Below are 26,546 nucleotides of genomic sequence, written 5' to 3'. Positions count from 1 at the left end.
TTGTTTTCGATCAAATTTACTTGTTTCCCCATATATCATTACCTTCACACGGATAATTCACTGTAGATATGAACGTGATAAGGGTGATACTAAAAACCACCTAGTGTCCATAATTCTACATGTCACGAGGCAATGGAGGATATTGCTCCTTCACAGCTGTCTATCATTGGGTACTTTAGGTATCTGTGCGCCGGACTTTTGTGTATTATCCACCCCTAATCTTTTGTCCTTTGCTGAGTAAGTCGTTGTTAAGAAAGGCAAATCCAAATCATAGGCTTCTTAGAATCCTTAACAGTATTGAATTAATTTGTTAATCTCGCTGAATGTACGCATCTCTAATAAACTTAGGTCATGAAAAATCTTCATTTCAACATCTGCTTCGAATAGTGTTATTTTCTCATTTTTATGTTTCACAGAACTCAAGGCATCTCGATAAGTAAGCCCTGTGCTTCAACGAGGTGTTTTTATGATTCGTCGGCAAGGCCTTGACAATTTTACTGACTCAGCGGAAAATCAACGCAACATTAGTTTGTTAGGCCAATTTGCAGCAGAGCGTTCGAGGTAAGGTATCTTTCTTTATCGATGCAAGTTTAACTTTTTTGCTATATAAAAATACCATTTCATGCCTGAGTGCTGCAATACGAAAATTGCTCGTAGAATCGCTCGTAGACTTTAACGAAGAGATTGCTTCAGCATATTTCACCCAGTCGCAATTAAACCAAAATCAAGTTTAGGGTAACATATTGTCGAAACTCCACCCTTAGGGGAAAGCATTAGTTTGATACCTAACAGCTAAACGTTTCTCAGATAGGATCACAAGCTTTTCTTTGTTGGATTTAAAGACATTTCTAAGTCTTTGTAAATTTGAGCAAACGGTAAAAGGGCAGAGTTTTTTAAACTAAAAACATTCAAAAATCATATGGTTGAACACCGTTTTTAACTTTTTACTTTTATCTTGAACAGGAAAATCTGTAGTTTGTCAAATGGCTGTTGTACCCCCATTTAAATCTTGCAGCAAAACAATTAGGGCTTGATATCTCGTTAGGTTTTATTTCACATATTATTCTTTGACGGATAAAAGAGAAAATTAAAAATTCCTTGTTTACAAGATTTTAGTCGTTCTTCCCTTTATTCAGTAATTCTGTTACAACACTATGTTACCTTTATTCATTAATGCTTTACTTATTCTGTCATTTATCTATTAATTTCCATTATTCAATATGATATTCTATAGTGATACATACACCAATTTCCCTTTCATTATGATTTGTCCATACATTTTTATATCGATTATCTTAACACTTATATAGTGAAAAGCAAGCAAAAAAGACTCACATCACAGTTGAAGCCACTGTTGAAATGAACTTTTCACGTTTTCCCTCCCCTGCTTTCTCCTATTTCTCTCTCTTATTCCTTTCTTAGTTGTTACTTGAACAAGCCTTGCAGTTGAAGTGGATTTCAATCCACTTTTAATCTCCTAAGATTTGTATAGTTACAAATTGTTCCTTTTACTTTTACAGATCCTTGTTGATTAAACTGTAGAGGTTAATCTCATCAAGATATTATTTGAGGTAAGAATACGACAACAATAAAAACTCTAAATGTTTTCTAGCTTATTTCATGTTCTGCTTAAATGACGCTAGCATCTGAACACATTTTTGGATAACTTTCAATAATTCTTTTATAGTTGACAATATAAGCTTTATTGGCCTTCTTTACATTCGTTACAGCAAAGGAGCATTGTAACTATACACAAAATGTTTGAGGCATCCAATCCTAACTTGCTATAATTGCTAAAAAACATCTTGAGAATAGTTTATAATCCTGATCTTGAAAGCATAAAAAACTAGAAGCTGTATCTTGCTTGCTTTAGAAACTATGAAAGCTTGAGCAGACGAAGGCAAATGCATTTGTGTAAATTAGACACATAAGTTCCGTAGAAACAACCATAATCGTCATGGTTTTACAATTAAGGAAGTTGCATCTTTTTATTGATTTGTATGTAGCCAGGACATGGTAATTAACCCAAGTTATTTCATTCAAAGACACGTTGTATGATTGTATTGAAATATCTGGCGATTCGTCCATCATTAGCTTTTATGAATCAACAATTTCTCCTGTTATGGTATTTTTTTCTTTTAGTTCTGTATTGGTTTTACAGTGATGGACTGCATTATGTAAAAAAGTAAGTATATTCTTATCACTAAAAGCAAGAAATTTAATTCTAAAAAGTATTATAGATTGAGACTTGATAATAAAATTTATAATAAGTACCAAGTGAAAAAAAGACATAATATGAACCCATTCGACAACTCCATATTACAATTTAATCGGATTTTGTATTGCAACAAGGAGTTGTCAAATGGATTCACATTATCTTTTTTTGTTGTGGTACTTATTATAGACAAGTATCATGTTAGAAACGGAATCTGGAAAAATCAGTTGGAGAAAGCTTGTCAAACGAGGTTTTCAAAAATGATGCCCTAAGTATTGATGGATAGAAAGGCACAAAAAAAGGCATAGATTATCGTTAGATGGACGCAAAAAGTTTTAGTGGACTAAATTGCCAAATGTTGAAAATAGAAGCTTATCGAAACTAAATCAAAGATAATAATAAAGAAGATTCATCTAAAAAAAGTACCATGTTTTACTGGACGAAAAATTGATGTTTCCATTAGGTTTTGTGATATAGTGAACATGTGATTTAATCACGTGTCTGGAAATACGTAGTAGAGAGACCTGGAACTGTGAGATTTGTAGAGCACGGGAACAATTATATGACAGCGATTATAGATTTCTATCGTTCTTTTTCTTTTCTGGTTATATATAAAATAGTTAGAAATAGCATAGCTTTGTGGACAATAATTTTAACTGCGATCAGAATCTCTTTATACGACGTTTCTTGAATATTCCCTTCATGGGCATGAAGAAGCCCTCCTGGCCTTGAAAAGCAGTACGTTGGATGAGGTGTAAGCTATCCAACTCTTTTTGCATCGCAAGTTTCCTTCTCAGCACTCTACCAACAGGAATAAACAAAAAGCAGCTACTTTCTCTAATTCTGATGGGTAACCAAATCTTAGTTTCGGCAGCGATTTCCTGTTATTCGTGCTTCATGCAGTTTAGCATAGTTAGGCTGCATTTAATCTTTGCTTGTGGAATATTTGTGGATCAGCCTTTGAATAATCTAAATGAATGACGCAGCTGATTCACCGCCCGAGGGAGACTTGAATTTGCTGCACGAGATATAGTAAGAATTCTTGCTTTTAAATTGCTTCAACATATTGAATCATCTTGGTGCTTAAAACAACTTTTATAAAGAACAATGTGATCGCAGATAGACACTGAGAAATCACACTGAAGCTAAGCCTTGTTGCGATAACAATTGCTTGATGGGAATATGTCGATCCTAACTCCTTGAATGCACACATTTTTCCTTTTCTCGCAGGTGACATAAAGCTTTACTCAAACCTTGCTTTGCATATGTTATCATCCATATATCTGATGCATTTTTAGTTCGCAATACTCATCGAACGATAAGAATGGCCTGAAAGATTTAATCTCTGACTGAATCTTATCGCAACTTCTTGACTTCATGTCATAATGTGTGAATGCAACACTTTTTTCCATCTTCGGAAGTGAGAAACAGCATCGAGTAAAACTTGTTTTGTTGTCATGCCTATTTTGTCGTCCATATGTATTATGTATTTTGAGTTCAAATTAATTCGAGCTTGTCTTTTTCAACTACAATGACAAATTGCCATTTCGCCAAATTGCTAAGTCGCCATTTCATTTCCTACTAACCTCTCCTTGTGAGTGGTTACTGTGTAATATATACCCGAAAGGTTATAAAAGGCGGGAAGTCGGGGGCTACAGTTACCCCATCCTCACAGCAAAGAAGTGCCAAGCAGTCTTTTTTCCATTTGTCGCACAAATATCAAATATCAATAACACAAAATTGAATCCCTGAGGTAGTACCTTAACGAAGCGTTACTAATCTCCTTGGTAATATGACAAAGGTCATTCCTTAAGATGCCTTTGTATCGACGGTGTGTATCAACGTCTTATTTACAATTTCGGAGTTTGTATTGACGTGTTATTGCATCTTGTCAAGAAGACATACTGTCCTTCTGTAGGCAGAGGACTTGGGTATTAACAGCATCTGAAAACGTGAATAAGTTCCTAATAATTTCGAAATAAAATTCAACGCAAATCTTTAGCAAGACCTAAATGCATGTAAATGGGAACTTCTTCCAATTGATTTCATTTTTGCAACTTTAAATCATATGTTATATCAAAACCATAATCATGATAGGCTACATAGAAGATGTCTAAGATTACATGGCATACCCTGATAATGTTGCACGCTAGCCAGATAAATGGTATTATTCGAAAGCAGTTTGAATACTAAATGTAACTAACGCCATGATGAAAATATCTTTCAAGATCCTTTTGTACAAAGTTTTGTGTGTCAAGTTGTAAGCTGTCGCCTTGCACATTGCCATCAATTTAAAATGGAGGCATAGGGGTGGATAAGCAAGCGATCTCAGACTGCTTTTAAGATGGGAAATCCTTCTCTGCATTTTTTGCTACCTGTTCCTCCTAATTCGCGGATTAATCTGGAATTATGGCAGAAATCCTGCTTCAAAGTCAGAGCAAATACAAAGCCGATGATCTGTCTTGTCTTGGCAAGCTACATGGTGGACCTTATATATCTGACAGTGATTAAATTCGTGATGTATGTCGACTCCAGAAACACTGAGCACGTTGCTAATCCATCGGTATACGATAATTCTGGATAGAAGGTTTGCAGTCATAGTTCTCGCACTACTCCGGGATGTAAGCTCTCTTACCTTAGATACAATGCTATTCAAATGTATGAAGTTTGTGACCGTGATTTGATGTCTCAGCATCGATCATGCTCTTCTTTCAATAATGCTACGAAGTGACATGACATGCCTTTTTGAGACAGTTTCACTTGTTGTATGCACAACATTTAGTATTGCTATGATTTTTCAAGAGAAAGGGATGTTTAGTTGATCATAGAAGGAAAAAAGATCAAGTAAACGTTTTTAAAAATCAAATTCATATTTTGTTTAGGTCAATTATTCGTTATCTCTCGAGTTTTTTTCTATCATGACAAATGCCTTTAAACTTGTCATAAAACATTTTTTCACCTATTGCAATTTTATTTAGAGTAACTCCATTAGAATATGAACCATTTCGCTGTAACAATAACGCTAGTTCTGAATTCTCCTTTGGTGCCAAGCAATTAAATTATTATTATCAGAGTTATTGAACGCAGTGAATTGTATGTGTAAGGTTCAAGACAACTTATGCAGTAATTTACCCCCGCCATTAATCTGGTTTGACTCCGGTTTATAATCCTGGACCTTTTGTCATGAATATATTTTTATCAAATGGCTATTCATCGCTCAAATTGACATATGATTTACGCGTTGTTTTAATTAATGCTTCAAAAGTATCATTTCTGAAAGAAAACTTTATTCTGAATAGTCTTGAACCCTCCGGGGGGGGGGGCATATGTCTGAAAAATGTGACCCATAATTCCTCAAACATGATGAAAACTATACCCATAATTCCGCAAAGCAAATAATACTTTTAAAATACAACAGAATCATCAAAAAAATTTGTATATCTTTTGCCCTAAAATCTCAATATATCACATATATTTCATACTTTCATTTCTAACAGGTCATTCATTTTGTTAATGCTTAACCTCCCACCTAATGATTTTGCAATATTTTCCCAAAATGGTACCCATAGCTCCGCACATATTTCAAAAAACTAATACCGATAATTCCGCACTTTTCAGAGAAATGTTCCCCCGAAATAATGGCACGTTCCCGTACCTTCAAACTTGTTAAGGTCCCCCCCCCCTCCCACGAACTATATCGCGAGCGCTTGATTCTGAAATGATTCTGTCAGGTTCCATTCCATTTATGGAGCAAATCAAGCAATTTCTTGAACTTAAAGAAACTGATAGAAGGTTTAGGTTTATGGCATATGTTCATTTTGCTTCTGTAAATATTAGCTTTGATTGAAGACTAACAAATTAGAGGTATTTTGCTAGCGTTACTGGGAACCTTGCCGCCCCTCTTCCCCCCGTCCCGCACACTTGATGACTTGATGTTAAAGTTTATTCCCCCGTCTCAATTTCCTGCTGATGTTACCTTTCCATAGTTTGAAATAATTGATGCATTTAATTTTAGTCACCTAGCTAACAATAGCTGGATGAAGTGACAAAGATTCTTTGCACCAAGAGAACAGTTTTCGCTGTTTCGGACAATGAGCAGCAAGCGAAACGGAGGTATCGAGTTGAAATCTGCTTTCACTATGGGGTTCGGACGTAAAAAGGAGGTGTCTTTTGCGAGATCGCGTTCAGCGACTGAAGAAGAACTAGAGGAAAAGATTCTGCGTCCTTCCAGTCCTCACATGCGTCGAAAATCGATGATTCCGCATAGTGTGCCCGGTTACGTCAAATACAGACAGAAGGGAAATCAGCGCGCTAGACGCTTGCGGGCGGATTTATTTCATTTTCTAGAAGGCTGCAGGACTTTCTATAGTGCACTTTATCATGTTTTTGTGTGAGTACCATTAATCTAACTTTTGACAAACTTATTTTTAACGAACTCGATAAAGTAGATAGTTTAGATTTATTTCAAGTTTGATGACCGACCCAGACTAGCTGTAGGAAGGAAAAACCGAATGATATTATAAATACTATTTTAAATTTTAGTAAAAATGCTATTATTATATTAAACATTACATTAAACATAATTGCTTCAAATTAGAGTTACATTTAATGTGGCAAATTAAATGTTACAGATTACTAATAACAAAAACATTTACAATTTGGATGTTAAAACAAAAACAAAGACAAACTACATTGTCAAAAACAAAATAAGAATAATGAAAGAAAAATTACATAGGAGAGAATTTCTTGCAATTTCATGGAGAGGGGAGATTTTTTGTAACAATGAAGTGTAACCGTGCCTCAAATTCTATTAAATAACCCCCAAAAGTATTTTGCCCCATTTTATTCTCTTTTAAATATTGCTCAAGATTACTGAAGGTAATTTATTCTTTCATATTGAATTGAATAGCCCCATGATAAAGAATGGCCATAGGTTTGACACAGTCTAAGAATCATAAATCTAGGCCTGTTAGTTCTGAAGATAGATCTTTTTTCAGGTTTCTTATTATACTGGCAAGCTTAGCGATGGCAATTATGTTATCAATGAATGAATTCAAAGACTCAGCAAAATATCAGTTCGTCATGTTGAAGATTGTAAGTATTTTGCTTATCCAGATTGTTTCAGATCATTCTTCTTTTTTTATTGTCGATATAGGGCCCACACTACGAATTTGAAAGTGGGGAGATCAAGGCTAGCAAAGAAAGGGGGCCAAGGCTTCTTTCTCCTTTCACTGCAGCTTTAAAACTATTTGCTTCGTAAAAAAATGGGGGGCGTGGCCAACCCACCGTCCCCCCTTCCCTGTGGCGTGGCCCTGAGATATCTCAATGAGAAACTATTCTAATATTTTTTCAAACAATGCCATGAATTTCTTGGCTGCTTGGTAAGAATAAAAATTCCTATTCTTATATTGCTTCTAATGTCATTATTTGACGCTCAATGATTTGTTTCAAAATGTTCAAGGATACAGAGAAACAATTAATCTGGGCTTTGTGATCTAATGTAAATGCCTTTGAATTTTTGAATTTGGTACAGCGCATAATTATTGTTTTATCTTGATGATTTAACCAACACGAATCTTTAATCTATTCGCATGTTTTTTATGTTCTTTTTGACAGGAATACGTTCTTCTTGGAATCTTCTTCGTTGAATATTTGCTACGACTGTGGTCTTCTAGTGCCCACGGACACTATAGCAATTTTTTAGGGAAAGTTAGATACATACTAACTCCACATATGATTCTAGGTAAGTCTGGCTTACCGTCCTTTGTTAGCTAGAGCCCAATTTCTGTTATAAATACTATCACAGTAACACTGACGTCAGTTTTGAAGGTCGAATTCAGCGATCCTCCTTCTCCCGTTTGAAAAAGCAAAATTTACCTTAAAGTGACTAACATGTTAAGAAATATGTTTTTCAGATGACTTGTGTATCTATGAAAGCATTGTTAATGTTCTAGGAGGAAGGAGAAAGGGACAAGAGGGGTGAATTTTCTGATCTCCTTGTACGACAGAGATTTCTTTTTCAAATTTTCAGTCAAAAAATCAATCGTGAGATAAATTCTTCCCCCAAATTATGACACTCTATCGTGAAGTTGAAGTAAAACCATATTTTTAGCTTGAAGTAAAACGAGTAGTGTCAAAATAGTTAAAGCGCAAAAGTTGTTTGTCTCTTTCCCTAGACCCATTAAAGCACCACTTTCGTGTATCGTGTTCCGAAATTTACCAAATGATATGAGAAGTTTATCTATTGCTTTCAGATCTATTAATCATGGTTTGCTCAGTCGGCTTGATTTATGGAAAACATTTGGATCTAGACCCCAAAACAGAGAAGTAGGTAGCTCGGCTGTTTTATGACTTTTGGGTTATATGTACCTAGAGTAACTTCATCGACATGTTTTTTCTTCTAATGTAGATAATAGCCTTTCTTTGCCTGTTGTTTCAATCTTTAATCATACTCCGTACATCTTGTATTTGTATTTACTACTACCTAGCTTCTAGGTGTAATTTTAAGACTCCGAGAAGCTGTACCTATCGAGCAGTGTCCTGGGTCCTTCCTACACCTGGAATGACAGAGACCTGGCGACTCTCCACACACTAAGTGAAAGTTTGGTCATTGCTGCAAATCACACCCATAATATTGCTTAGAAATTTTGCTGAGTTTCGGGACATCAATTTTTTTCTACTTTTCGGTATCTGTTTTTCATATTCTAGAGCTAACATTGTATTTATATCATATTTTAATAATTATCACGTTCTCGTTGCAAATTAAATCAGCCTTCTTACTTAATGGATATTAAAATCAGTTTTTTAAAATGAAATTAAACTGAATGATTTTATTTCATTTCTAGATTAATGCACATGCTGCTTTTATTGCGGATATTACGAGTCGATAGACAAAATAGATCATTTGCAATGTTCAAGAAAGTATTCCTGAAGCATAGAAAGGTACGATCATATAATTACGAGACGAATATATAGCACTTTTTAATTGAATAAGCAACCCCCGTCATTGCAGTCAAAACGTATGCACATTGAATTCAGCTACTTTTGGATGCCTCATTACCACCTCCTGCTGGTTTATAGAACATTATACAAACTCCCTGCTCTAATTAGGACCCCCGTCAATTCATCATTATCCATTTTATACTATCAGCTGAAATATATATGCAATAGAATTAGCGGAATAGCCAAACAGTTTCTTAAAGGCTCCTGCGCAACTGGCATGCTTTGCGAGTACATTTTCAAAACCAGCCTTCACACAATAAAATTCTCAAGATGCCGGTTGCGCAAAGCATGCCGGTTGCGCAAGAGCCGTTAAAAGCATTATTCCCCATCACTCAACCGTTCACAGTTAATAATAGACTTAGCAGCACTTTTATGATTGAGAAAACACATTGAAAATTAGCTCTACGCTGCCGATTGGACACGCAACTATAGGTCTATTGTGTAGCACAACCAATGGGAAATTCAAATGGCCAGCGAAATGCGCCAGGACATTGTGCCTTAAAAACAAATATTATTTCATGGGGGGCGACTATGGGTTAGCTTTGATATTCGACCCCCCCTGGGGTTTTTCGAGATGGAGTTCAGTCGCCCCTGGCAGATTTTAGATAAAGCCCAAAAGTGATGTATTTTCTGCTAGTAGAAGCGCAAAATAAAGATGAAGCTTCAAGTAGTCATTTTCTATCTAAATAACCTTGCGATCAAATTGCATAATTTACATTTTGGAGAAAATATCTTTTGATTAACAATTTTCACCATTAAAATCTTCAGCAACACCTGAGAAAATCAAAATTAGGTTTTGGTCATTTTACTGCCGACTGCAGCAAATTATCTGGCTTTCGATAGTTCGTTGATTTGCTAGACTAAATTTATCACAAAAAGTTGACTAGACACTCAAATGTACTGTAGCTCGTTCTCTTTGGCTGTGTAGACTGGGTTAGTTCATTGCGTTTAAGACTCACTTCGTCTCCCAGGACATTCGCCATGTTTTGTTGTGCTGTTTACAAACGACAACAACAACATTGTAATTGTAATTTCGATGTTTTCGGCTAATCATTTTAATTTGATGATTTAAATGTTAAGAGTTATTATTCTCGATATATTTTCAAGGATTACGGTACAATAGGATGAGACTATTGGATTTGTTAAAATTAATAGTATTAACGATGTGTAATTCTCTTTAATATAAGATAATTCGCATTACATAGTGCTGTGGCAAAGACTAGTCACACAAAAGAGACTTGAAATGAACTGGGTGCGTTCGTTCAAGGCATGCCATTCGAAACTTCGGCATCGTTTGGTGTGGCGGTCCTGTAATAGGGTGGGTTACAGGGATAAATGGCTTGCAGCACGTTCAAAGGGATATGGCGCCAGAAAAGATATTTAATGGAGACTCAGTCTCTCAAACAACGTGTGATCGGCTCACTGACTTACCCATTGCTGGTTCACGTGTCCCCTTCTACGCTTAGCCCCTCTTAACTGCAAAATAACTCTCCATCTAACTTCCATCTATTAACCTCCAAATTTCTATATAGGGGCTTTATTTGGGATCATTTAAAGATCTGGCTACAGCGTTGATGCAGTGTAGTTGCCAGTTCTCCTTTTAAAGTTACATAATAACACGCACAATTTCAAATTTACATGATAAATAGCACTGTTCTTTGTGCTTGTAACATTCTATTGATCTGACCTAGCACATTTACATCAACTGACATGGCATAGAAATGTGTGGCCATGTTGCTATTTCACCTTGTTATATGATTCCTAAAGAGCACCGTACTGAGAATGTATTTAAATGTTATACATATTCTGTGTACACTGTGAATGGCTCATACCATTCTCTCGACCCAGTCACGGAAAGGTTTTTACATTCATGTGCGCCGCTTAAAGTTATTTCAATCTTTATCGTTTTAAGCCATTCCTCTTATCTGATGTCAAACCTATTATTTACTTTATCTTTTCATATCATCATAAACTGTTTCAGCTATATCCCAATTTTATTATTCGGTCCATTGGTTCAAATTTTTCTAGTTGTGAAATCGATTCGTGTGAAATCAAAATCAAACAAATAATAAGAGTTTCCTCGTATTCTTAAGCCTATGTTAATTAGACCAGGCTGTGGCTAGACAAGTACCACGTTAGCCCGGAGAAATTGCGATAGGTTTTTTCAGTTGGCTATAAGACCTGGGTGTTTAGAATCGCGATGGTAGACGAGAATCTGCTGGTGATAGTGTTGGGAATGATGCTAATAGTAATAATAATGATAATTAAAACAAATTAGGAATCGCTCCCTATCGATATATTCTTATGTCATATAGTCCTCTCGTGCATATAGAGTACCGAAGTGTGACGTCATCAAAAATATATTTTTAGAATTTCTTAAATTTGGCCACATAATCTGAAAGAACGGCATAAAATACCTCTCAATATGCAAAATTAGTTAGATATGTTCCAAATTGGGCGAGATATGGCCAATGAAAGATTTCAAGTTTGCTAACGGATTATTGTTATTCTGGCCTGGTTCATAAAGTTATGAACCAAGACCAAATTACAGAGGTTTGATGGGGCAAGAGCCTGTCCTTATGTGGCCATATCTAAGCCAATTCGTAATGCCTTTAACTGAATTTGCATATTTACAGGTATTTCACGATGCTCTTTCAGGTTCTGGGATCAAAATTGATAAATTCTAAAAGTAGATTTTAATGACGTCATCACTTTTGTATTCTCTTTCTTGCGGTAAGAAGGGTGTTTTGCTCATAAATATTGTGCCCTAGCCCAAGTTTCTTAAGCCACAGCAGATTTTTAATTCTTCTAGCTATCGATTCATATTTTCTCTATATTCTTTTTCTTAAATTTAACTGCATCTATAAGGTACCAATATGTAAAAATAGATCCAGAATATAAATCATAAACATATAATTCGTCTTTGCTAAAGTAAACTCACCCTTTTTGTCTAATCGATACATATTTTGCAGGTACCTTGATACCGTGGCCTACATTCCTCTTTCCATTGATACATTCTGTTTTGATAGGAAGCAACCAAAATCAAGGTTACACTTTTTACTTTGCAGGAGTTGTTGACTTGTTGGTATATGAGTTTTATCATGATAATGTTTGTGGCAATTTTGGTTTACGCGCTGGAGACAGACCCGAAAGATGTCACTGTAAATAACCTTTTCAATGGATTTTACTGGGGAGTTGTAAGTATATTTAGATATCTCCTTTAGATTGTTACAGGGGAGAGCTTATGTTGTGCAAGTTGGAAACATAGAAAAGCTATTGAGAACTCTTATAACATCCTAGAGTAGATGAATTGATTTCGTTAGGGCCCAAAGAACTTATAAAGCTTGTAATGCATTACGGGATAATTTTTATCAATTATTGACCTAAAGCGTAAGTTTGATAAACACTAATGAAGCATTGTGCTTGAATTTGAAATGAAATAGAGGCTTTGTATCTTGTAGATTTCACTTGCCTCGATCGGATACGGAGACATAAGTCCAAACACAGCTATTGCAAAGATTCTAATATGCGTAATTGCTGTGTTCGGAACAGCTTTCTTTGCCATGCCTGCTGTAAGTTTTAATTTTGTCCTTTGATTTTTCTTTCTGCAATCTAGTAGAATTTCAGATTCTCAGTAATGATAAACAGAACATGGTTTTAAGAACTGGTAAAGGAAAGTGTGTTTGCTTAGCCAGTTATTGTGGGCCTTGTGTTAAAGGCAATCAATAGATACTAATGTAATCCAAGCCTTCAGGCCACCTGTCGTTCAAGAATTGGCAAATTGCCTTTATAGACATTCTTGTTACAATCAGTCTTCCAGTTGTGACTGGCCTGCTTTTGCATCGCTGTGATTCAAGGCTTTTCAAACATATTATCTAGGAGGGAAACGAAGTGCTCAGTTGCTTTTCTGCCCTTGTGACATTCCTTTGCTTTAGTCCTTAGACAATCATCTATGCATGTAAGTGAAAGACTTGGTAGCTTCACGATTTCTTACAGTGCAGAGCTGGCATTAGATATTACTTAAAGATTTAAAAACTGGTGAATTTAGAAATTTTTTATTTTTTAAAATTTTTATAGATTTTTTATATTGATCAATTTAGGAAGATTGATCAAGAAATCTATTTTAGGGTATAATTGGTTCTGGTTTCGCTTTGCAAGTTGCAGAGCATCAAAAAGAGAAGCATATCAACAGAAAAAGACGTCCTGCCGCAGTTCTGATTCAGGTGAAAAGCCTTCTGCATTTTACCGAATAGGAAAGGGACAGATATCTTGTCCAAAGGACTTTGCAAATATAAGGAGACTCTAGAGCATGCATTATGGTAGGCAAGGATATAGGATCTGTGAATACAGTGAAAGGGGAGAGATTGCCCTAGCTGCCTAAATACCGAAGTGATGACGTCATAATAATATATTTTTAGAATTTTTCAATTTTGACCATCTAACCTAAAAAGCAATATAAGATAACTTTGAATGCGCAAATTTAAGTTGAATGTGTTAGGGAATGGCTGAGATATGGCCACATCAGCACAGGCTTTTTCCCGTCAAATCAATGTAATTCGGTTTTGGTTGATAACAGTAATTCGTTTCCACCCTGAAATTTTATGCCGTTCGTTCAGATTTTGAGGGTAAAAATCAGTAACCCCAGCACCCTTTGCTACTCTGCCACCGTTCTTTGTCATATACTTTGTCAAACACTTTACCAACTGGATTTACATTAGGCCCTTGCTAAACTTCCCTCCACATAGAAAGTGGTGCATCTCTTGCACTTACCCCTTTTTTTCTCGAAGCCTAGTTTTCCTTTCACGACTCTTCCTTAATTATCTTGTATTTATACACGACTACTTTGTTCAAAGAAGCTTTTTTTGCTTAATTTTCTTCCTTCTTTTTTAAATGACATTGTATTTGTTTTGGTGACCTCTTCTTTAAAATTAACTCGCTCTCTTGATATAATAAACCTCCTGTGAAGGGAGTTTTGCTTCCCATTTACAGTATATAAGTTACTTTTTACATCGATTCTTTCTGTTATAATCTAATTCGCTTCGTAAAAATCCTTTTTTTTTAACAGGAACCTTTTTCCTTTTGCGTATAATTTTGTTCTCGTTTTACTACCAATGACCATTTGGAATCAACCTACTTTCTTTTGAATGATTTCAAAACATCTTAAAGATTGGTATGATATTAACTACATTTGCATATTTTCAATTTTTTTACAGAGTTTTTGGAGACGCTACGCAGGAGACCATGATCTTCATGCAACTTGGTTGAGACATATGGTCGATAGGGAGTCTCGAAGGATCACAAAGCAGCGTATAATCAAGTCACAAGATGTGCTACAAGGACATATCCCGTTATCAGCAGTAACAGGTAAGTTAAATTGCCTTATCATTATTTGTTTATACAAATTATGTTCTTCCATATCAAGTGTTGTTCCAGCCAATGTTCACGATGATCTACGGCCTGCTAGGAAGATTGGCTTGCATCTATTTGCTGACATAAAACGTAAAATACGCAAATAAGATGGCTTTGAGGCATTTTGAACTGTTGTTAGAAAAGCTCAAACGATATTTTTTAGCTATGGCTCTGGTAGGACAATGTCTAGTGAGGCAGGACAGCCTAGCAGGGGCGGATCCAGATATTCTCACCATTCTCTCTTGAGAACGTCATTTCTCTCGAAAGATGAAATTGCAAAAATAAAGGTTCAAATATTCAATTTTAGTCCCAAGACAACTATTCAAAAATTAAAAAGTTTGAAAAACTGAATTCTTAATTCTTAATTATGATTTCAGTGCAGAATTCTGTGAAAAATTAAAGAATTTTCAGTGCTGAAAAATTACAAAATTTCTTGTGTTAAAAAATGTAGTTGATATAAACCACTTTTTGAAAAGGATGTTTCTCAGACATTTGTAAGGGCGTGGTAATTTTTTTATAAACGGGCTACGCCCATGCCGCCCCTTCTTTCTTGGTGAGAACATTATTTTTCTTCTGGATCCGCCTCTGCCTAGAGATCTGAACATGGCTATGAAATAATTCTTCGATTTCGTTTATCCGTCAAACGTCAAACGAAAGTATCAAACTGGCTCTCGTTCAATGTAAGAACAATAGAAACAGATAAATTTGATTTTGAGACCCCATGTCACGATTTTAAGCGTTTTTCCTGGATATTTTGTGACTTGTAGAGATTGAACACGATTACTGTACTCAATCAGATATCCAGCTATTAAGCTATTACGTAGAACGAAGGCTATTTATAATCTTGCCAATGAAGAAGGGCGAATTTGTCGTGCAATTTGTCTTTAAGTTTATTTCAAGGATTCAACGGAACTTGTAGACACCTGCGATGATTCCAAAGTATCAAATTTTGCCCCGTTTAGCCCAATAACCTTCAATGGATTCAATCACTAAAGATCAGGCTGATAATTATTGTACTCTGGTCAACCTTTAATGCCATTCTGAAAATATTGCTCGTTAGTATTCTTGTAAGCCTGACGAGCAACAAAACTCCAGTTAGCTTTGTTTCCCTCGTAGTAGATTAGAATTTATTTTGAGTGATTTCTATCTCCTTACCACCGCCTTTTTGACCACATTTGTTGCAAATCCATTTTGAGCTTCGTTTTCAAGCTGAGATTCGTCTAATCTTGACAGATCCACGTAATGGATTGAGATTGCCAGAGCTTTTCTACGTTTTTGCAAATTAAATTATAAGCTTGCATCACGTGTGACTTTTGATGTTACCTGAGGTGACATTCATCCTTGAAATTAGAAGATCATCTTTGCTACAAAGCGTTTAGTTTTGATCAATTTATAGCCAGAACAACGTCAATAAAGAGAACAAACGTAAAAGCTGATCGCCTTTATTGTCAGCATATGACGAGAGGGTAGAATTCGCATGATAGCTTAGGCTACACACTCCCGGGTCACGTTTTTAAATTTTCTAGAGAAAAATGCCAAAAGCTATTTGTTGCTTGCAGTCAAAAAAAGTACCAACTGTGAATTTAGTTAATTACAGTCTCTTGTCCCTTTTTTTTTCTCCTCTGCGTATGCACCAATAGAATTATGGAGAAACGCAATTCTCGTTTGAAAAAAGATGTTATCTTGCTTAGAAGCAAGAGTAAAAATGGCAAGTCATGAAAATTGCTCTTCAGAGAACCTGCCCAGGGATGATATGATCCCTTTTTTCGTTTTGAAGTGTGCTCAGCGTTTATCATTAACCGTTTTAGGAAGCAACATGAGTGAGCTTCTGAGCGAGCTTCGAAATCCCTCTTTTCTCGGTTAGAAGTGCTCCTTATATCCTGACATCTTTTAAGCCACCTTTGCATCTAATCAAACATCTTAAAAGAGAGTTATTTTCTGTTTTCATTGTTTTTTGAAAGCTTCAAGCAAGCCCACATCTGTGAATGGCAGTCGATCTCAGCCAGTTCAGCTGCAAAAGTAAGTAAGGTAGCATTTTCTGAACATCCTCTTTATGTACGGTGGCAGCGTACTCTACACAGTACTAAAAAGCATGCAGCAAAGGATACCAACGCAGCTGGTGATAAAGGGCTGCATGATGCTAGCAGTCAGCCACTATCACGTGATTGGAAAAACTATCAGAGTATATATGTGTGGTGATAAAAGCCGTATTTTGTACTTTACCTGCACAGCCGGTGTGTTTGTGCAGCCCAATAGCACAATGTTCCTTGTTCTTTGTTCAAAGATAGATGCTTGTAAACATCCCAATAACCCACAACGAATCACAACCATAGCGTGCTATTTTCTACATTGAGGTGAAGTCAATCAGGGCTGTCGCTAGCTGTTGTGCTAAAGGGGAGGGGGTTACTTAGATCCAATTTTCCGACAAAGTGGATGAGCTGTCTTTAATTGTCCGACAAGTCTGAAAATTTGACGACAAAGCACCATTACATTGCAAAAAGCTCCTTGTTTTATACAATGAATTTTTTCCAATGGGAAGTCCCATCCCCCACGTCCCAACGTAGTGACGACCCTAGAATTACCCTCTTTACCTTCTTTTTTCTTCTCAGACTCTCAAATCCTGTCTTCTTTCAAAGCTAAAATCGACAGACTTGATTTACCCCCATATATTATTCTTAGCCCCTCGCTTTCTCCCCTAGTAAGGGCTTTGCTTTAGGCCTCCGGGCCCTACCTAACATTACTGACTAAATAGGATCTTCTGTTTATTTCATACCAATGAAGATGCAAAAGCTTTTAATTTTTTCTGTCATTGCTTTCATAGACTGACTCTGTCTGAGAAAAATGCCCTGCGATTCATTAGAAGATTAAAGATCAGAGCTGCATTGAAATTATTTCGGGTGAGTGTTTTATGAATATTGTGCATAAATGACAGTTCATCTTTCCAAAGAAAACAAAACTCTACGTTCATGATTATCCTAACTAGTTCCTTTTTACGCTGTCATATGTCTGGAATGCTTAAGTAAAATAGCAACTAAACTTAAGCTTGTTTTCAACAAAACTTTAATCTAAAAAATATCGAGATTAGCTGTAAATTATATTTTACACCCATAATCTGCATAGCATAAGCTGCAGTTGTGCTTATTTGCGTAAGATAATCTGCAGTTGCGTAAGATAATCTGAATGGTCTTTGAGAATTTTTAAAAAGTGTCTTGCATATGCAAATATTCTCTGAGTTTTAATTCTTTTGAAAAAGATGCCCCAGGTTAAGTGGTAAAAAGATAATATTGATAGAGAGAAGGCAGTCTATCTTACTGATAAAAAATACTGATAAAGAAGCTGGTAGTTTTAATAGATTTGGACCGGACTGTATCGAGCAGAATTCAACAGTTCTGAGCAAGGAACTCAGAGAATTCAACAGTTCATATTAGGGGTAAAGCTAACGGAACTCAACAAATTACAAAATTACTGAATGCCTGAGTATAGGGAGGTGATAACTGGCTTTTCTTGCAATTCCTTAAGTTAATTACAGGCATTTTGGGGGTTCACCTTAAATTTGATAGAACCGAAGTACCAATTGGTCCTGGTTTACAACTTTCATTGCTTATTCTTAAGTAATAGGTTTGTACTCTACCACGTTAGAAAACTCAGGGTCAAAAGAGCTTTCTGAAAATCTTTCGCTTGAGGCCTTTTTTTGCCCTTTGCCCCACCCTTGCTTTCCAACTTACGTCAGAGCCCTTGTTATATATTTTTCAAGTTTGATAAATGTTCATTTTGTTTTGTGCTGCATAACGACTGTTTTCTGTATTTTACACCACAACATTAATTTTAGCAAGCGCGGCGACCATACGATGAAAGGGATATTCTTGATCAATTTGCCGCTGGTCAGGTCGAGATGTTTGCAAAATTGAGGATGATGGGTTCAAGGTAATTCTATCAAAGAATTGATTTAGAAATAAAAAAACCAACATAAGTCTATTTGATTGCTATATTTAAAAGAAGTTTCATAAGCAATGTGTTCAAAAAGGAAATTGTAGTAAGCATGCTATCTATCTAGCATTTATAAGCCATGGGAGTTATTTCACTTGCAAAGTTGTATCTATCCACTCAATACGTCATTTCATGAAAATTTCTGCACTAGAATTCAGAACAAAATCTGAATCAACACTGTTGTCCGTGAACTCTTTTCAACAACAGAATTTAAAGCTGTACCAGGAAATGTTCTAGTAAGATATATTGAAAAATGTGTAGGAAGCATCTAATTAATTTTAGACAGGCTTTGGTCCATTGTCTTTGTTTGAGTTTTTCTTACACTTAATTAATGTGATATTTGACGCAAATGATCGAAGCCTTCCACACGACAATTCATTCCTTTTTAAACTTATCAAGTACAGAGTTTCGATGAAAAGCTTAGGCGTAGCGTAACACCAGAGTTTCAGTCACTTCTGGAATAACATTTCAAAATATTGTTACTAATTTTTGTAATTTCAATTATATCTTCAGGGTTGAGAGGATATCTTTGACAGTCGGTAAGTGAAAGGCGCTTTGCTTTAAAGTGAAAATATTTCTAATACATGGAAAGTATCATTGAGAACTAATATACTTATCATAAGTTAAAGAACTAAAGTTCTCTTACACTTAATTAATGTGATGTTTGACAAAAATAGTCGAAGCCTTCCACGCGACACTCCATTCCTTTTTAAATTTATCAAATACACAGTTTCGATGAAAAACTTAGGCGTAGCGTAACAACAAACAACGGTTTCAGACCGTGCTCACTCGATGGCAAAACCGATACTGCCTTCAGGAGACCGAAAATATAAAAAAGACAGTAGCTACCCGTACCCTTATATGATGAGCTATCCCTACCCTAGTATTCATAAATTTCTCGCACAATGTAAATAGATGACACATCTACTCTATTCCTGAACAAGGTCAATAAAATGAAGCTAATAAGCATAATGCCTCTTTTTGGCCTTATCCATGCCACTACTTTGTGCGAGGATGGCTCAGTTGTTAAAGGCACTGACTACGAAAAGTATTCAAGTATGCTATGTTTCTGCTATTTCGTACCATCTTCAAATTTTGAGATACCAAAAACTTACATGGAGTTTCTCCGTCTTAGTCTTGTTTGCCTTCACAAAAGAACAAAGTACTTTTTACGCCCGATGTCATTTCTCTTCACAAGATGCTGATATTTTCACTCATATTGATTTGAAAAAGGCTTTCCATAGGTTTTAGGAAAAGGATAAATAATAAAAGTCCCCATAGATAGCTTTGAATTGACATGGGCTATCCTATGATGAAGAATAGCTCCTATGTAGTGATGCAACCATTAAACGTGTGCAGTTTGAAGGATTTCTATTGTATAACATCCTCTCCTATCTTTGTATCCAAAGAGCAACATGAAACATGCTACATAGCACATCAAAAGCAATTTGTTTGACTTCAAACTGCCGCATCATCTGAACCCTCATGGCAAAAATTTGCTTAATGTATTCAATGTTTATTTATTAAACTGACGATTGCAGACAATCACATAACTAACAACAACAAAGAAAGATATTGAAAATAAAAGATTGTCAAGTACCACAGTGCTCCCTAGCTCCCTTCAAAGAAGGTATTGAAAGCGCTATTCTTTAGTCAGAGAAAAGACAACCGATTTTGTTGATTCTAGGCAACAGTCATAATTTTTATAAAAAATCATTATGACTTTTAAGATATTGATGTGATCGAATATTTGTTTGCATTCTCATTCGAATATTTTTTGCTCATTATTCGTTGCTTAACAGTTAAGTTTTTATCTAACTTATAAAAACATGGTGACTTTTCCCCTTTCTAGATCGACAAACAAAGATAGTCGGTGAATCCACTGGCAGAGTTAGTCAGCTAGAAGAGGAAGTGAGTTATATTTTTAACACACGTGACCATTCTTGAACATTTGGGTCGATGTAGAGACGGACTGTACTGTTCTATTGTGGAGGGGATGGCTGCTAGCAAGCGGCAGGGTGCTCGTTGAACCTACTTTCAATTATACTGTTTTGGCATTATCTTTTTCTGATATATTTATTAGTACTAGTACAAAAAATGAGCTACAGCTTCTGCTCAGACACTAGCAGTTTTCAGCCTTCCAAACTCCAAACCAAACCAAACGGAGTATCCCAAAATAATGGCAGGCGGATCCAACACCGTTTACCAAATGTCATTAGAGTGAAAACCTGCATGAAAGAACCTGTGATTTTCTGTACCAGGCTGAAGTGGCTCGTTTACTTTGCAAAGTGGTTTTATCTTTAAGATGCTTAGCTGGCAAAAACAACCGCGAAGCTCTTAGTCTTCAGTAACCTTTTTGGGGTTTTCTAGACACATCCATTATCACGTTTCTTCTTTCGTGTTTACACCAAGAATAACCTTTACGAAAATGCTCACAAGAACTTCAACAGATGCCTTAGATCTTAGAATGCCTAATGCTAGACAACTCGCACAGCACAAGTGTACTAATATAACTGTTACATAATGCTTTATACTCATTAATTCTAGCCTCATTCTTAGGTTGATTTTGTTGCTTTTGAATATCAATGCTTAAAGGCCCACATAGAAGAAATTCAGTATCAATTCTCTTTGTTGCAATCTGAGCGAAATAGGATAAAGCAACACTTTTACCTATTTAATTACCAAGAGCTTGCTGGCATAGGTATACTTTTAACAACAATTGTTCTAACTGTTCTCAATTTCAGGTGACAAATTTGCGGGACATTGTTGTAGATACGAAGGACCTGCTAGAAAAACTGTACACTGTTCTTGCCCCGCCGAATATTCAGAATCAAAATACCGTTCCGGAAAACTGTTTTTTACAGAAGAAAACTGGAAAGAATGAGCTAGCTGCTGAAGAGAAAAAGCTTCCTGTTTTGAAGAAATCGTTAACTGATGATGATTTATTGACTTCCACTGATGAAGAAATTTTCGTAGAAGAACCAGATGAAGAATCGTTGTCAGATGCGGAAATGATTGTTGATCTACCTGGGGGTGCTGTAAACCAGCCCCCAAAAAGGAGGTTTAGTGCTGATAAGTTGCGAATCATGGCAGATATGCACAATACACGGCTGCTGAGCATCGACTCTGCAAAGTCAACAATACCATCTGATTGTGAAAGCATCGATTCAGCCCTGTAAGAATGTTCCACAGTTCTTCACAGGGTTGTTTGAAGGTTATGATAAGGTGCCTTTTAGTCAAGGTTGTTGTCTACCCGGCTTGAAAGTATGAAAAAGAAAAGCTGTCCTTTGGCATACTTGTGTCAATTTGATGAAATCTCGAGAGCCGATTCAAAGAAACATCTTACGATAGAATACAGGGTATTTGAAACGGCACTTTCCCATCAGTGATCTGTGAAGTTTGGTCTCATACAGACAGAAATATAATATTCTAAGAGACTTATTGTCCCGCGTGATGTTTGAAGGAATCATAATGTTAGACAAACTGCAAGATGAGTGATGGGGAGAATTAATCTGATATATATATCAAGTAGTTTTGCTCTTAATACCTAGATCATTGCAGGTCTCTTCAGTTATGAAAACCTACGCAGGCTTGACCAATCACATCAGAGCAGTAGCAAAGACGTGACATGTTCCACATGTGTCTCTGGTGCTACATGAAGCGCATTCACCTCTTCCACAGAGAGCGGAATAGGTAGTGCCAAGCTAATGTCTCAAAGTTCAAGTTTCTTGGCTTAATAAATTATAGATGCGCTAATATTCCTGGTGTTATTTTGGGATAGAAATTCCAAAGGTATATCAAAATAGTTTTGTCTGCATTTCCAAGAAAGGAAAAGTGGTGTAATCTAAGCTTTGCTCGTCCTTTGCCGTCTGGATAAAATAGCATTGATGCTTTGAGATTCGGAACAGTTCGGTTATTTAGTGATACGTGACTTGAAACATTAGGAAATTGCCGTAAGAAATGTATAGGTCATTCACCTTTAATTTATGTCGGCCTGACATATCTCATAGTTTATCACGATGGATAGTCTAGTTATTCTCTATAAGCGCCACTAAGTAATTTAACTAGATATTGCACTTTACTGGATTAGGGTAGCTGAGAGCAGCAGATTTCTTCTATGGCATTTACATCTTCAAGAAAGGTATGTGACAGAAAATTTATCTTTTCTAGAATGTATTTTTTCTAGTCACGGTAAATTAGTTGTTTTTTACATATTTGAATCTTAAAATGATTGATGTATGCAAGACCTTTAAGGAACTGATACCAAACGTCTATTAACACATAACAAACCAACGGAAAACCTGAGAAATGCTATGTCTTCTTGAAGTTGAACCTGAGTAGTAGATTGATCGATAAACAGACCTAGGGTTTTCTTAATAAACTTCCTCCATCAATGAATCAAATAAACGAATGAAATAGCAACCTTTTTCGGTTGAACTGTAACGTGCAATCTTTTAGCTTTGATAATTTTTATTTAGCCACACGAATGCTGCAGGAGGAGTAAACAGCATCAATCTTTTCACAGTATATTGCATCCAAAAGAACAAACTTGATCCATTAATTTGAAAAGCTGCATTCGCCTGTGGCAGTTACACCAGAGTGGGAGGGAAATGGGTGTGACCTATGATACCACGCCCTCTTTGGTTCAATTTAGTGCCTTATATCAGGTTAAATTTTCCTTGGACAAATCTTGATTATTGTGATCTGCACCTACCCAGTACATTTTTATTAACTGTAGGAAGATTTATGCAGACCATGGATCGATAAAAGTAATTTTCCCCATACCACCCCTTGGGGCCGCCACTATGTCCTGTATCATTTTTAAAAGCATTAGTTCAGTGGCAAGACAAATCAAATTTTATGCCTTAAAAGATTCTACTGAATTTTAACAAATGTGACATCGAATGTGAACCAGACGTGCCGTAAACCTTTGCAGGACCCAGAATTTTCCTAGCCAATGCAGGATTCATTGTATGGATTTCTCAACTCTTAGATTTCTTGGTAAATCAAGTGTGAATTTGTAAATACGAGGTTTGTTTTTTCTTAATTGATGTTAAGACAAAATTTGTGATAATTATTTTAGCTATGATTCATTATTACTTTATATGTAAAAAGAAATAAGAGATCATCGTGATAACCTCAGCCATCATCAATATTATGAACGTCGTTCTTATTATGATCAGCATGGGATGCCTAAGAAATAAAAAATAATGTTAGATTTTAAGTTAGTAGAGGAAAGGGAACAAACTGTTTATAGAAAACCTTATGATTTTATGCGATTTCTTCTTCACATTCAATAGCCAAGATATCGGGTGGCTTTCGATTTCTAGGTGAAAACATTCGTCTGTTTTTAGAGCTGAAGTTATCAAACTGTATTTAAAGGTTTCTTGTTATTGTGTGCGGTATTCTAACCTCTTCTATTTGGTAGAAATGTGCTTATGTAATGATTCCGTTGTGGCCTGTAAAAACTCTTACTGACAACGTGCATAGCGAATGGTCAAACAAATCTTGATATGTCTTGATTTCCTTTCTTACTTTCTCGATACGTGGATTTCGTCAACAACAGCAGAAATAAGACCTTCAATGGTGTTTTATTATTGTTGATATGTTTACAATGAGATGACTAAAGTTTCAGAAATATAATCTGAAAAACGCAATCGCGAAACTCTTTGAAAAGATCTCCAGTTTTCTAATAACTCCTTGGGTGTCTGGGTTTCAAAATTCCAACCTCAGGTCTGCCTTTTATTGTGCATATGAAAAAAGACTCTGGTTTGAAGATACCAGCCTCGTTCTGATCTAAGGGGCGCATCCCAAATCATTGCGCATCCCGAATCCTCGCCACTGCATCAGTTTTTAACCTGCATCACTGTTATTTTAGAGGATCTGATACTCAGTGGATCTCAATAACAGATACACTCAGAAAAGGAAGCTTCTTTAGGTGGTTCCATTAACAATTTTGGAATATTTTTGCTGCTAGTCTACTGAAACACTTATTCTCAAAGAAACTATGAATTAGGAGTATCAGAAGTATTATCAAGGTAGGAAAGAAGTTTGGGAACAATTTCTCTTTTCAAATTGTTATTGCGAGTTTCCTAGCCATTGATTGTCTGTGACGCAGGCCAAGTTTCCAAGCATGGAAACTCTTTATGAAGAATACTTCTGATATTTCTGATGCATAATTTCTGAGCAAAATGTCTCATATAAACGAATGTAGTAAGAAAACGTTCCTAGGATTCGTAACCAAATTGCCGGGAGATTGTTTTTGACAGTTGTTATGAAATTTGTTTCGACACCATAAGCCAGGAACACCTCAGCAGAGGCGCAAATAGATGGCTGCTGCTCAAAAAGCGTCAAATGCTTTTAGTAATAAATATCTGGTGCAATTGGCGTTATAGCGACCATTTTGCTTAAGGCTTTTCCGTAGCAACAAAAGTTAAACTTATTTATTTTGACTCGAGGAAAAGCTCAATCTAGACTCCTTAATATTGCACGCCTACATCCTGGATGAGAGGAAAACAAACTTAACATCGGGAACAAAAAGCAAGTTCTTGGAGTTTAAATGTCTGGCTCCCATGGTTGCAGAACAAAGCAAAAGATATCAAGGGCGGTGCCAAGCAATTCAAAGTGGAGGGGGGCTCGAGATGAAAGCATAATTTGAATAAAACCAAATTTCGAAAAATTTGGTTTACGATATTTTATGGCTATGACTGTAAAGGGCAATCGTTATGCTAGCGGTACATTGAAAGAGGCCGGCGAAAGGTTGTAGGAGGCTCTAGGTATATCGAAAAGAAGAAGCTGCCCTGTGAGCGATGCAAGCAGAAATTTTTGCGATCACGTACTTTAGATAAGCTTAAAAATATTTCAGGAACGTTTGCTATTTTTAAGGCATGCTTTAAGTACGTTTGATTAATTCCAGGATTTGAATGGAAGTCATCACTTTATGAGGCCCCTAGATCTTGGCTTATTCCTTGGAAATTAAGCAATAAATAATTTGTAGCAACTTTCTTATTCTTTCTAGTCTTTTAAAAACATTTCTTTGTATTTTTTTGAAGCCTCCCAGCCCCCTCTGGCGCCGCCCATGGGCTCGCCCATGGGTATGTTGGTAAAAGAACCTTCAGCAAAGGAAGAGAAGCTTTGACTTTACTAGGCTGGGAATACAGAAGTTTTCAGAAATAGGAGGGGCTTGGCTACGGCTCCTGTCCCTTTATTCGTTTAGAAAGTACATGGAATAATAGAGCCAGTGGCGTAACCATGGCCCCCTGGAATTTTCCAGATCGGAGCCCCCCTACCCTCAGAGCCAATCAACAGAAATTCCATTGATTTAGATCGCTTAAACTCGTTGAATATGCTCCAAATACCAGCTTTAAAGAAAATTGCAAAGAAAATTTTTTGCTAGGTGCCCCTAAAGGTTGGGTCCTTTAGTCTGTTACACTTTTGAATAGTGCAACGCTCAAATGCTCTAAACATTACAGTGGAAAAAGTAGAACACAATTATGAGTGTTTAGTGTTCATCGGAACGTCGATCGATGATTGACTAAAAAACGTGCCGTTTCCAAATTTCATTAAGAGTTATACAAAGGAAAGGATGTGCTTGATGGCTAACAATAATGTAATGGAAATTAGGTTGAAAATGAAATGTAATTAGCATATAGAGTGAATAATATAGAATTAAATGGGTATGCAGAAAAAGCAATGCTGGATTGTAAAAAATGGCCTAAACTGACTCACTACAAGTGTCTAAGACAGGTTCAGCTGAAAAAGCACTAACTGTTGCAGGTTTTGAATGTAATATTTACAGTACATCAAGATAAGGTTGGCAATAATGTGGCTATGCTGAAATTAAGTTTTTACAACGCATCTCCGTATTCTTAGCAGCCATTGGTGTGCATATTGTAGGAAAAATTATAAATGACTTTGAACAGGTATATTCTAT

At 36.1% G+C, this 26,546-nt stretch overlaps 1 protein-coding gene across 1 annotated transcript; it reads left to right on the top strand.

Moving 5' to 3' along the window:
* Positions 1-282: 282 nt before the first annotated feature.
* LOC148960239 (potassium voltage-gated channel subfamily KQT member 5-like) lies at positions 283-24,119 on the top strand. Its single transcript, XM_089108530.1, has 18 exons — positions 283-561; positions 1,521-1,571; positions 2,143-2,185; positions 6,231-6,605; positions 7,213-7,309; positions 7,832-7,958; positions 8,470-8,542; positions 9,061-9,157; positions 12,286-12,414; positions 12,679-12,789; positions 13,345-13,440; positions 14,431-14,581; positions 16,588-16,645; positions 17,448-17,523; positions 18,456-18,550; positions 19,127-19,152; positions 20,466-20,524; positions 21,358-24,119. Exons 4-18 carry the CDS (start codon positions 6,307-6,309, stop codon positions 21,790-21,792), a joined length of 1,929 nt encoding a protein of 642 aa, XP_088964656.1. The 5' UTR covers positions 283-561; positions 1,521-1,571; positions 2,143-2,185; positions 6,231-6,306; the 3' UTR covers positions 21,793-24,119.
* Positions 24,120-26,546: the final 2,427 nt, after the last annotated feature.

This window comes from Rhopilema esculentum, chromosome 5, assembly GCF_057945365.1.
Source record: "Rhopilema esculentum isolate cy_ngs chromosome 5, ASM5794536v1, whole genome shotgun sequence".
Taxonomy (NCBI): Eukaryota; Metazoa; Cnidaria; class Scyphozoa; order Rhizostomeae; family Rhizostomatidae; genus Rhopilema; species Rhopilema esculentum.
This window is presented reverse-complemented; position numbering and strand designations above follow the sequence as displayed.

Coding starts and splice junctions, on each gene's coding strand:
- LOC148960239 (XM_089108530.1), top strand. CDS start 6,307: ATGAGCAGCAAGCGAAACGGAGGTATCGAGTTGAAATCTGCTTTCACT. Junction 12,415..12,678: donor ATGGATTTTACTGGGGAGTT/GTAAGTATATTT, acceptor TGTATCTTGTAG/ATTTCACTTGCCTCGATCGG. Junction 18,551..19,126: donor TTGAGGATGATGGGTTCAAG/GTAATTCTATCA, acceptor TTATATCTTCAG/GGTTGAGAGGATATCTTTGA.